Source organism: Protopterus annectens, chromosome 1.part1, assembly GCF_019279795.1.
Source record: "Protopterus annectens isolate FY-2018-M chromosome 1.part1, PAN1.0, whole genome shotgun sequence".
Taxonomy (NCBI): domain Eukaryota; kingdom Metazoa; phylum Chordata; order Ceratodontiformes; family Protopteridae; genus Protopterus; species Protopterus annectens.
In genome coordinates, this window is record NC_056726.1 from 579,560,097 (window position 1) to 579,573,644 (window position 13,548).

At 41.6% G+C, this 13,548-nt stretch overlaps 1 protein-coding gene across 2 annotated transcripts in view; it reads right to left on the reverse strand.

The window, feature by feature from the left end:
• Window positions 1-13,548, reverse strand: part of NNT (nicotinamide nucleotide transhydrogenase) — a 1,308,245-nt gene that overhangs the window by 794,883 nt on the left and 499,814 nt on the right. For both annotated transcript variants that reach the window (XM_044076912.1, XM_044076918.1), the window contains exon 10: window positions 11,541-11,694. In XM_044076912.1, the coding sequence (XP_043932847.1) occupies window positions 11,541-11,694 (154 nt within the window). The remainder of the gene's footprint in view (window positions 1-11,540; window positions 11,695-13,548) is intronic.

Below are 13,548 nucleotides of genomic sequence, written 5' to 3' on the forward strand. Positions count from 1 at the left end.
TGCATTCGGTCTGGAGATGAGACAGTCTGAGGGTACACGCTTGTATTTCCATCTATACATCCCTGCACTTACAAGTTGAGGTCATGAGTTGGACGCATGACCTTGGGAAGGTAAAGCTTTGGTATCCTGGCAGGATAACACTGGTGACAACCCATATGTCAGGAATACTGCAACAGTGATTTCAGTGAGGACATCAGTAGATGTCCTACTGATCATTGTTGCAGTATTGCTTCCCATTCCTTCCCTTTTCTTATCTTTTTTATATTCCACTGTTATGTGAACTGAGGGGGGCAGTTACCCTCCCACCCTCTTACTTTGACATGTTTTTTTTTTTTATACTTCGTATAGTCAGGCTTTCCTCATGGTCCTACTGGGGCAAGGTAGTCCTGAAGATCTCACACCCATATGTTTACTTACATACCCCTACCCCGCAGGCTGAGGTCTTACACCAGACACAAGTATTAAGAAGGTTTTTGGCTGTGGTACTCTAGCCAGACATCAGGCTACACTTGGCTGGATAACCTATGAGTAGTGGAATACTGCAACAGTGATCTAAGGAAGGACATCAGCAAATACCATGGACTCAGCAATCTGAACCTGGCCTGTAAGTACTCCTTACACTCCGACTGGAATTCCTCTTTTACCTTATAACAGGTATCCCCAAAAGAGAAATCCTCTGGAGGTGAAGTAGAAGCTGTCCTTGGTTTCTGATTCAGACAATTAAAGAAAGGAACTGGCCCACATAAACTAGCTTATTTGCTTGGAGTCTTGGTGTCTAAATCCTAAAGGAAGATTTTATCCCACTTTGTTTGGAAATGGGCCCTCAACAACTCAAGAACTTCAAAAATGACTGACTGTTTGTTTTTCAGAAAGAGATCAGGAAGTCCTGTGCCAGTTGATATAAGTGCCTGTATAAAGCCAGTGAAGCTGATGTGGCTAACGCTCTACTCAACCTAGCTTGAAGTAACCTGGCAAGCAGATATTTGGTCTTTGGTGTTTTGGGCCTCAGTTTCTCAGCAAATCCTACCTTGGAGACCTTGGATCATGGGTGGAAAACCAAAATCTCCACCTGTTCTCTAGGAACCTCCCCACAAACAAGTATCAATGAAATTCCACTTTCACCTACAAGTAATTACAATAAGACTGTTTGGTGTATGGGGCACATAGGGAGGCCTCAGTGGCAGCTAATGAGTTGGTGACTTCACTCTGGGAGGATACACATGTTCAAAAGCATAGTGGCAAGAAAATGGTCATACCAGAGGTCTTCACAAAAAAACAGGCTCCTATGTCAGAGTCTTTGAAAAAAAAACCCACTACGTTTAGTGCCACTGAACCTAAGGAAAAAAAACAATGATGTTTGACAAGACTGCCCTCAGTATTACAATATTACTCCCCGTAGTGCGTTTTAGAATCCTTGCATTTCAGTAATAGGTTCCTGGAGACCATGATGCCAGAGTGGTGTGCAGCCACACCAGCACACTCTTTTCAGCTGCAAACTGTCAGGGAAATTTATGTCTACTGACAATCTTCAGGGCAAAGCTGGCACAAAGCTGACACACATCCACACAGTCAAAAACAATGAGTAGAACTCTTTGTGGGGAATTTTGTTTATGCCTTCAACACAATTAACTTTAAGAAAAACGTCTAACTATGAGACACTATCAGACATGAGAGAAAACAACTCAGTAACTACTCCATGAACAAGAAACTTCACTTATGGGGGACTTATCTGGAAGCGGGCCTAGTGCTGGACAGATGACTGTCATGCAACCACACTGTACTGCTCAGCAAGACAAGAAAAATCTGAAAATGAAATTGCCCACTGTCCCTTTTTGCTACTGGCATCCTTGCACTGTAATGGAAGGGAGTCAGCTGAAGGCACTGGGGGTAAAGTATATCGCTAGACAGTTCCAAAGGAGATCCAATAGATCAGGACTACAACAGTGAATAAGTACAGTGAACATCTTGCAGTAGCACAGCTGCCTAAGGTATTAAGTCTTTAGATTAACACCAAGCTGAAGACATGGTCCACTTGGCTAGATAAGATTTTGTAAGGATCAGATGCATCTCTAATGGCAAGGGAAGAATCAAGGTACTGTCTTCCAAACTGTTTAGAAAGAGGTGCTTTAGATTTGGATGCTACTAATTTCCATGTTCCTATGAAAGAAGACTGCAGCACAGGGAAAGGATCTACCACACAGCTCCCAGAGAAGGAAGAACCCCAGCTGCCTTGGTTACAGAAAGACAAACAGCATAAATCAGTCTCTACCCTGGATAACTTTCCTAAATACTCTGGGATAAGAGTGAGGTACAAGGGCAAAAGCACTAAGAAAGACTCTGTTCAAGGAGATGAGGGAAATTTATCCACATAGTAGCATTGCCCTAAATTAAAATTTTGTACAGAATTGAGAAAACAGTCAACTTAACCGGGATAAAGCCTACTGCTGGGGTACTAGAGGACCTTGATAGTTTGTGAAACACTTCTTGGTCCAATCTCAACTTAGTGATCTAGTCTGCTTATATGTTTGGTGTAAAGGGATTGTAATAAGCTCAAAGCAGGATTTCATGGTGAGGATCCACAATAAATAGGAGCATGTGCCCCCACTTGTTGATGCCCTGCATAAATACAGTACTGCGGTGTTAAGTTTGAAAATCTCAGTCATTATACCAGCATGGAGACTTGCAACACATAAATGATGGCAGCATCTCTATTGCTGAAGTGTTTTTCTGGTTTTTCTTGCTGTAAGTACCCTGTGTGTGATCCAGGCTTATCACAAACACCCCTCATCAATGTCTACACTTCTTTTAGTTTGACAAAGGGTATCCCTTAGATGTCTGTTTACGTCAGTCATCAATGGAATTCCCTGTGACTAAAGGGCCACAGTTTGCAAAGATGCAACTGGAAAATTTCTCCTTCCACTTTTCAAGAGGGACTACGAGTATCAAGAAGGATGTGAAGTGTAGTGTTTTTAGAATGGTCACTAAAGGAAAGACCACTGGCTGGAAGAAATTTATTAGCACTGTCACCATTTTTTCTGGAACTGGTAATCTGCAATCTCTTGCATCCAAAACAGATCCCAGGAATAAAGATCAATTGTGTAAGTAGAACCTACCATCAGATATTCAAATAGATCACTGTTGCCATAGCCAAAGTTATATGGATCCTACACACACTGGAACCGGTCAGCTTCACAAAGCTAAGGGCGTCTTCCATTCTCTCCCACTGTCAGGAGCTTTAGCAGAGCTCCATAAAAGAGTTTCAAAGCATCAATGTTTAGACAGAGTGGATTTCTGCAGGCTGAGGGAGATGCACAGTCTGCTAAAGTAATAAATCATACATTTTAGCACATTTTCCAGCTGTTCCTGGATTTTGCTTCGATCAAGTGGTCCTCAAATGTATGCCTAAAAGCAAATCCTCTGTAATCTGAAATGTACAAATAGTGGTGCTAATTGTTTTAAAATCCTGAGAGCAGTGGACAACCTAAAGGAAAGGATGTGCTCAAAGGCAGAGAGAAACATCACTAGTGGAGACTTTTGTTTATGCAGGGAGCTCACTGACCCGCTGCGAGCACCTAGGAATTGCCATCTGGCCATGATACAGCACGAAAATCTCGAATAAGACAGACGTTTGTATCTCACTGACAGCACTAGAAGGGGCATTGGCTAATGCAGAAGAATCAGCAGATATCAGGACCAAGTTTAACCAGCTAACTCCTCCATGGCATTAATGCCCTCAGGCTCTTGTAGGACTGTTTGAGTTACAAAAGGCGTATTGCTGTCTACTTGCAGAAGTTCCAGAGTCAATTTTTGTCCAACGTTTTTTTGGCCAACTGGATCTATAGCAGCACACATTTGAAGACACTTCTCCCTCCACTCTGGAGGCAACTGTCCTTTGCCCTATGGTTAGGATTGTTTTTGTGTGTGTGTGTGTGTGTGTGTGTGTGTGTGTGTGTGTGTGTGTGTGTGTGTGTGTGTGTGTGCATGCTCTAGAAAGGACATGAGGGGTATGTTTTCTGTGTTGGACAGTCTTTAAATAGAAGTACACAGCTTGCATATGGATGTTTAAGCAAAGATCCAACATAAGAATATCACTGAAAGTTACTGTTCCTCACTGGAGTCTATCGACCACAGGTATACTTGTTGATTACTTTTATTGAAGAAGTTAACTTTGGAAATATTTTCAAATTCCAGATCTAATGATGTCAATCATAATGCAATGCAAAGCAAAAGATAAAGTAATAATGAAAATTCACAAACTGGATATTTATCATAGCAGTGAGGTTACCAAGGACAAATCTGATGGACATGGGGAAGTTTCATGCAGCAAAACAAAAAATAATAAAGGTGGCACAAGTGCCTCTTACATTTACACAGTCTGTCCTACCAACATTCTCAACATGAAGTGGGAGTGGCCCTGCAAAGGGACATCTTCAAGCTCTAGAAGTTATGCTGGGTAGTCAAAGACATCTGTCTGGTAGCATTATTCCACATTTTACGAATCTATGATCCTTTCTGAACAACATTTAATGTTATGTAGTACATAACATTTATTTTGTGTGTGCATGTTTTAAGGTAAAAATGCAGGCAAGTGTATTAAGCAAGTCAATGAATATGAAGTCTAATGTGTCAGATGCATCAGACCACTGGGTATCAAACTAAGAACACAAACAAAACAAAACATTTTTAAAATGTTTGCAAACAAAATACATAATTATAGGCATGTGTTATCCAACAGTGGATAACATTTTAGTTGAGGCAGTGAATTGGAGCAATCGCTGCTGACAGGAGAACCACAGAGGCCAGTAAATTCCTATTTACTATTAAAAGGTGGAACGCGGAATGTTCTCAGATGGAAACTCAAAACATGGATATTCGAATTTCCATCTTGCTGAACATTCCCATGTACGAAAGTTTATATCAGCGAATGCACACTGCATTGCTGATATAAACTCAAAACACTGTACAGAGATCGCGGAACAGTGCAATGTGGGAAATTCATCCCTTTCTTCACTGTAGTGCATTCTCGGAGTTGGAATATATAGTTAGTAGGGGGGGCTTGCCCCCCTGCAAAAATGTGATGTTAGGTACAGGAGTTTCCTTTATCTGAGCTCCTATACGGACACCACTTAATCTGTTCGGAAACCATGTTGAATCTGCTGAATTCGTTCAACTGATTCGATATTGAGGTGTTTGTAGATTTTGTCTTTCGGTTCATTATTTCAGCTTTCCGAATGTAAACAATTTTGAATCTCAACATTTTAATAGTTGACCGTAAATCCCATATAGCCAGAATCTCTACTGTCAAGTCAGTTAGGAAAAACATTCTGTATAGATAAGGTACATGATGCAATGTATACTTTTACTTTCTCACCTTGTTTTAGTGAGGTTTCCTTATTATGGCGCATTACGTCATCTGTTACAATACCGTGTCCCAGCTAGATACTTCAACTTTCTTATACTATCCAAGACCAACCTGCAAAGTTCCAGCATGAAATCATGCCTGACTTTGGGTAAAAATCATCCTACAAGTGAAATTTTGGAATTCACATTGGCTAAAACCAGCCAGATTTAACTGACTGGAGCATGAATGCTTTTAGAATCATGATGACAGGTTTGCATAACTTTGTTCTAATGAACATGCCATCCATATAACAAGGTACCAATAATACAACGGACCTTGATTATGGAGAAACAAATCTAATGAGGCAGATGCACTTTCCAAGAAAGGAGCTTTTGCTTGGTACTCGCAGAAAACTGCAAAGAATAAGAAACATAATAGTGACAAAAAAGTACAGATGACAAGAACAGCTGCACAGATTACACAGTGCTGGCCTGTCTTTCACAAGCTTTTTTATTCCAAGTCAGCATTAGCTCCTCATGTAAGGAATGACTGGTCTTTGACTGTAGAAGGGAGGAATCTTACAGCAGGCCTGGCAGGAAATGCATAAAGTACAGTTGTGTACACTTACCATAAATGTAGATGTTCGAGTGTATTCACTGTTGCAGTCATTACATTTGTGTTATCTGCTTGCAGTAGCCCTCAGTCGGCCTGATTAACAAAGTCTTGGGTCCTGCGTCGGTTGCTATGCCTTCTTTCATGATGTCAGGTCGTCAGGGGTATAAAACATGCAGCTGATGCCATTACATCAGTTTTTCTTGCCCCAGATGTCAGGTGCCCCCCTAATGGGAAGCAATCTATAAATACAAGGCTATACCTCCAACAAAAAAGCAAATACACCAAAAAGCTTTTAGAGCATAGTAAGTGAGAGTAGAGGTTTAGCCAAAAGAAGAAAGGGGACTGGAGGGAGGGTAACAAGGACTGCAACAGTAAATACACGCGAACATCTACATTTATGTTAAGTGTACACAACTGTACTATGTTCATGTTTCACTATTGCAGTCATTACATTTGGGTAGATTCCCAAAGCTAGGGTTGGAAGGAGGAATTTAAATAGAATTAGGACCAGCTATAAGGCCCTGCAAGACTGTAGTGGCAAAACCAGCTCTCGATTTAGAGAAAATTGGCAAATGACAATGCTTGGTGAAAGTATATACAGAACTCCAGGTAGCAGCTTCTATGATGTCCCTAGTAGGGACGCCCTTGAGAAAGGCTGTAGAGGTAGATGCAGCCCTGGTTGAATGGGGTCTGATGCCCTGTGGGATACATTTTCCATGGTGCTTATAGCAGAAATGAATGCAGTGGCCTATCCATTTTGAAATGGTTTGTATTGAAATAGCTTTCCCCCTGTTCCTGCAGCAAATGCCACCCAGCAGTTGTTCAGATTTCCTTTGAGGTTTAGTCCTGTCCAAGTAGACTTTAACCCGTCTGTGCACATCTAAAAAGTGCAGTATCCGTTCCCCTTTGTTTGGTGGGTTAGGAAAGAAGGCAGGCAAATGAATGGACTGATTAAGAGCCACACTGGATACCACCTTGGGCATGAAGGAGGGATTGGTTCTGAGGGACACCCTGTCCGCATGAAAGATGATGAAAGGTTCCACTGCCATAAGGACCTGTAATTCAGATACCCTTCTGGCAGAAGTGATTGCTAAAAGGAAAGCGGTTTTCCAGGAAAGAAATTTTAAATCTCCAGTAGTAGCTGGCTCGAAAGGAGGAAGAGTGAGTTTCTCCAAGACAAAGTTTAGATCCCAGGCTGGAGTTGGAGCTCTCCTGGGTGGCCTTAATTTTTTGGCCCCTCTGAGGAACTGCTTGAGCAGTGGGTGAGAGAAGAGGGGAGGCTCTGTGCTATAATGAGCTCAAATGGCTGAGACCTGAATTTTGATGGAGGAAAAAGACAAGCCCTTATGAAGCATCTCAGTCAAGTATTGTAGAATTTGAGGTAAATTGGGCACTGCTGAGTTCATTCCTTGAGACTGGTTCCAGGCACAGAATCTTTTCCATTTTGCAGTATAAGATTGTTTTAGTACTAGGCCTCCTTGCCTCTAAAATATCCATCACTGATTTACTGAGGGATGGTAAAGGACAGATTAGATAATTAGCCAGGCTGCAAGGTTCAGGGTTTTCAGCTGAGGGTGCAGAATCTGGTTCTCCTGCTGAGACAACAGGGAAGGAGTCTGAGGTAGGTGCCATGGAGACAAGCGTGACACACTGCGCAAGAGTGGGAACCAGTGTTGGCGAGGCCAGTCTGGTGCAATTAAAATCATCCTTGGCTTGTCCTGTTTGATCTTTAGTAGTACCTTGGAGAGCAGAGGCAGAGGAGGAAAGGCATAAACTGATGGGCTTTTCCAGCTGAAGGATAGAGCATCCACTTTCCAAGCTAGCTTGTGGGGAGTCCTTGTGCAAAATTTGTCCAGTTGATGGTTCTGGGGGGGGGCAACAGGTCTATATCTGGGGTCCCCTATTTGCTTGTCAACATGTTGAAAATTCTTGGTTCCAGTTTCCACTCGTGTAGGTCCATGAGGTTTCTGCTTAGTCCATCTGTCAGTGTATTTAGTTTTCCTGGCAGGACTTGAGCTTGTAGATTCACTTGGTAGCTCAAGGCTGTGTTCCACAATGCCATGGCTGGTTTGCAGAGGGGGTAAGAATGTGTACCCCCCTGCTTGTTTATGTACCTCATGACAGTGGTCTTGTCATCTTTACCATTAGTTGCCCTGGAAGAATGTGGTCCTTGAAGGCTGTCAGAGCATTATGTACAGCTAACATTTCCTTCTGATTTATGTGCAGGTGCATTTGACTTGGGTTCCATTTGCCCTGAATGCACTTCCCTGCCAGTTGAGCCCCCCATGCATAGTTTGTTAAGATATGGGTGGCAGGGGGTAATGTGAATGGTAGTCCCGTTTTGGTGGCAGGCCTCTGCCCACCAAAGGAACTCTAGGCGTAGGCAAGGTATGATAGGAATCCCTGCTTCTAGATCCTGTGAATGCTGACACCATAGGCTTTTGAGATACCACTGTAGTTTTCTCATATGCAGCCTTGCATATGGAATTAGAAGAATGCAGGAGGCCATGAGCCCCAAGACTTGCAGTATTTGCCTTGCAGATAAGCTAGGTTTTTGTGGCCACTTGTTTGAAGTAAGTTGTCAAATGAATCCGTTTCTCTGGTGTGAGGAAAGCCATCTGGGAAGTTGTATTCAAGCTTGCTCCCAGGAATATAATTTGTTGACAGTGTACCAGGTGTGATTTCTTTTTGTTTACGGTGAACCCCAGGCAAGTCGTACCCTATGAACAAAGGCCAGATGATTCATAAGAATGTCCTTGCTTTCTGCCTGAATTAGACAATCGTCCAGGTATGGGTATATCTGAAAATTTCTTTGCCTGCAAAATGCAATGACTGGAGCTAGGCACTTTGTGAATACCCTGGGCGCAGTAGATAAGCCAAAGGGCAGTGCAGAGAACTGATAGTGCATGTAGCCTGCTTTGAAGCGTAGGTATCTTCTGCAAGACTCCCTGATAGAGATGTGCAGGTATGCTTCTTTTAAGTATAGTGTTGCCAACCATGCATCCTTGCATAGCATAGGAAGCAGCTGGTGAAAAGGCAGCATTTTGAATTTTGGAATCACCAGAAAGGTGTTTAGAATAGAAAGATCCAGAATAGGACGTCATGTATTGCCTTTTCTAGGTACCAGGAAAAGTCTTGAATAGAAACCTTGTTTCTTTTCCTCTTCTTTTATCAACTGAACAGCCCCCATGTTGAAAAGAGTACTTGCTATTGGGCCTCAGCCCACTGATTTGGGGGTAGATCTGGCCACCCGCTTGGTGTTGGTAACATGTGGAAATGACATCTGTATCCTTGGGACACTATATTTAAAACCCATTTGTCCTGGGTAATTAGTTCCCAGTTTTTGGCCTGCAGACCAATCTTTCCGCCTAAAGGAGCATTCAGTTGGGAAGTGCTTGGAAGTTTTAAAAGCAAGTCACTGAGACAGTTTTCCATTGAGAGGTGTCTTACTACTCCCAGGTTTGGGTGCGGAAACCCTCACTGCCTAGTCTTGTGTGTCCCTTGGGACTAAACCTGGGGTTTCTGCTGTGTCTGGGTTTGGCTTGAGAAGACCTGGAAGGGGCTGGAAAGGACCAACTTTTAGAGGGCCAGTGCCTACTAAATCTAGGAGGCTGAACTTGTAAGAAATCTTTAACAGTTTGCATAGATTTAGCATTATCTTCCATCTTTTTAAGAACTTCCTAGGCCTTGTTGCCAAACAGGCGGTCCTGATTTAAGGGAGCATTCAACAATTTAGCTTTAACATGATCAGGAAAATATTCCGCCTTCTGAGCACAGACCCAGTACCAGCAGCCCTGCAAGAGGCCTCTAATGAATCAAATCCACATTGCAAAGTATGTTTTCCAATCTGTTCAGCAAAATGCATTAAATCCTGTAATTCTTTATTTTCAGCACAGTCAGGAATTAACATCATTGTCTGTTTAAGCAATCCAATAACATGTTGTTGATACTTTAACACATGAAACTGGCAATTTAAAGCCCTAATGGCCAAGGCTGCAGAAGTGTAAACTTTCTTACCCCATCTATCCAGCGCCCTGGAGCTCTATCAGAGGGGGGTAGGATTTTTAGCAGTAGAAGCCTTAATGCCCTTGGGTCCCTGTGAAATAGTCTCTGGATCTGCAACAAGAGTTTCAAAAAAGAACTTGTGAGAATCAGGAACCCTGTAACATCGGTTAGGTTTTCTGGGAACAGGAGGCAAAGAATCAGGGGCCAAATTAGATTCTGAAAAGGCATCATCAGCAATGTCTAGTACAGGAGGTATAGCTAAAGGCCTATGCTGAGGCAGGAGTAAGAAATCCCTAAGCCTCTTTTTTGAATCAGGAAAATCCTGACTTTCCCAGTGGAAATGTTCCCTTAGTGTATGTAAGGTTTCACCAAAAGAAAAATCCTCTGGAGGGGAAGCAGAGGGAATAGAGTCCCCTGCATCAGAATCCTCATAAGTAGATAAGGGCAAATCCAGATTATCAGAAGAATCAGAAAAATCAGAAGATTCATAAACAACTTCAGTCCTAGGTCTCTTAGAAGGGGGAGGTTGGCTTTAACTGATTAGAGTTATAAGATATTCAGCTATTCTTATCATTTGTTTTTTTAGGCAAAGAGGCCTGAGCATGCGGCCTGGGCTTCGGTTTCGTAGGCATGGTTCAACATTTTGGCCTAAATGAAGAAGGAGGCGTCTGTTTAATATGCAAGTCCGTAGGCCTGAGTGCACCCTCAGAAGTCGGTGCCTGCACAGCGGCTCCGGACCCATCCAAGGTAGAGACATCCACAGGTTCCCACAGTTGAAGCATTCCGCGGCATACAGAACTCCGAATGGGTCTCAGTAGAGGCCTGCGAGTCAGAAGTAGCGGGTATCCGGGGCTGCGAAAACGCCTCACTGAGTACCAGTGAACTGGTGACTGGCTTAGGAGAAGCATCGTCGGCAGTTTTGGACCTCGGCGGCCTGTCTCTGTCTTTATCTTTTCGTTTTTTCGGAATCCTGATAGTCGGATGGCTAACCGACGACATTTCTGGATAATTAAACCGAGAACTGAAATATTTAGAAGCAAAAATATACCGAAGACGGATAGTGCGCTGATTAAATAAAGCACAAAACTGACAGCAAGGTACGTCATGGTCAGGGCCTAGGCAAGGAATACAGTACGAATGAAAATCTTTGTGAGGTATTTGCTTTCCACAAGTAATGCAATTATTAACTTTTACTGACATCGGTAAGGAGCAAGAAAAAGTTTCCCCAACAGGGTACTTAGCTTTAGTTGAAGGCTTCAACTCTGAAACTTGAAAACGAAAATTTCAGGAGTCAGCTGACCGGCACTTGTGAACTGTTTCTGCTTCGGGCACCGCACGGCAAGAAGGACTGATGCAATGGTGTCGGCTACATGTTTTATACCCCTGACGACCTGACGTCATGGAAGAAGGGACAGCAACCGACGCAGGACCCAAGACTTTGTTAATCAGGCAGACTGAGGGCTACTGCAAGCAGATAACCCAAATGTAATGACTGCAACAGTGAAACACGAAGAACATCTGGCACTGAACAAGTAAACAAAGGCGCAGTGCCTTCATTATAAGAAGTACATTTTCTCACCTCCAGCATAAACACTGGCAGATGTCATAGTCTTCCTAAATGGAGAAAAAGATGCTGCCTTTTCAGCTTCCAGTTCCGCTACTGTCTTCTGCTTCACAGGAGCTGCTTCAGGAATATTCTTCGGAGGAGGTGCAGGGAATATGATCTTGCCATCCTGTCAAGATAAGAAGCAAACTATAAATATATGTTCTGATGTTTTCAGCAATAAAAGGCACTTCCATGCAAGGTAAAACTGCAATGAAATACTTTGTTATCATTCTACAATACCTAACCACTGAATAAACTGTTTTGAGTATGGGACTGTTAAATCAAATGTGTAACTGTTCCAGTAGAATGCTATGTCACGGCTCATATCCCTGATCAACCAATTTCCAAAACTATATTTTGTGCTGTTGAAGAGAAGCAACAGAGAAAAGAAAAGCTCCATTACTGTTTTTATTTTTTGGCGTGGGGGGGGGGGGTCCTGCTCCTGCTAGCCCAGTGTTAATACTAAACATCACTTAAACTAGACCAAAAACAAAATTTTAAAAAAATGACACCGAAAGAACTGAACTGAGACAATAAATCCAACCACAGGACCACCAGAGTAATTTTGTTAAGCGCTTTCACTCACTTTAATACACATGAGCTTCATCAGAACAAACATTACAAACTGCTTAAATACCACTTGATATCAAATCACATGACTTTCCATTTAAGAACCTTAAAGTAACCTTTCTATTTATATTCAAATGTTTTTTTTTAAATAAATAATAATGATCAAATGATTAATGTACACATTTCTGTCTTAACATATAATCTAATGATTTAAATATATATATATATATATATATATGCATAAATTAACAAATAAAAATTGAATTTATACAATTATTTAATTCTGGCCATTTGCAGAAAACATTTCATATATATTTAAATCATTAGATTATATGTTGTTATGACAGAAATACGTACATTAATCATTTGATCATTATTATTTTTAAAAAAAAACATTTGAATATAAATAGAAAGGTTACTTTAAGGTTTTTAAATGGAAAGTCATGTGATTTGATATCAAGTGGTATTTAAACAGTTTGCAATGAATGTAATGTTTGTTCTGATGAACCTCATGTGTATTAAAGGGAGTGAAAGCGCTTAACAAAGTTACTCTGGTGGTCCTGTGGTTGGATTTATTGTCTCAGTTCAGTTCTTTCAGTGTCATTTTTTTTTTATTTCGTTTTTGGTCTAGTTTAAGTGAGTTTTAACTATTGTGTTTGCGTGGCACCATGACTGGAGGCGATTCTTCCCAGGACAGTAACCTTAATTTAACCATACACCCCACACCAGGAGATTCAGGTGGGGTTTCAAGTCAATTGGTTTCTACCATCACTGATGCTATTCGTGATGGGTTTACCAGACTATCAGGCTCGTCTGGGGATTCTGGCAACCAAGCACAGAGTATAGGAAGGCGTGCTATACGTGAAGGGGTTGGTCTTGCTCCCGAAACAAATGTTTCCAACAATGGATGACGGTCGCTTAGTCTGAGCGAAAGAAATGGAACTTTTACTGTAGTTTCAGATTCTGATGGAGGTGATTTGATTAACAATTTGTTTTCTAACAGTTCTAATCCATTTTCAGATGTCAGTGTCGGCTCTTCACAAGTAAGTAATAACAATGTTTGTAACGAAGACCAAGATTTTGAACTTTGTAAAGACAATATATTCAAACGAGAATGGTTGGCTACTAAGATAGCTTCTTTACAGTTGGAAATTTTGTATTTTGAAGAAAACATTAGGCGTGGGTGTGTCCCACAAGGCCTAAAAGTTTTCAAGTTTCCAAACTGTGTTAAGCAAGGTGACTTGTTATATAAAGAACTAGTGGACATGTTTAACACAACTGGGATTTCCCTTATGAAGTCTTTGATAGGTCAATACACCAAAGATATTTCTGTTATGAAAGATGAACTAGAGATTTTAGACAAAAACATCAAGTCTTCTCCTAGTTTTTCTTTCTTTAACACTTTGTATTG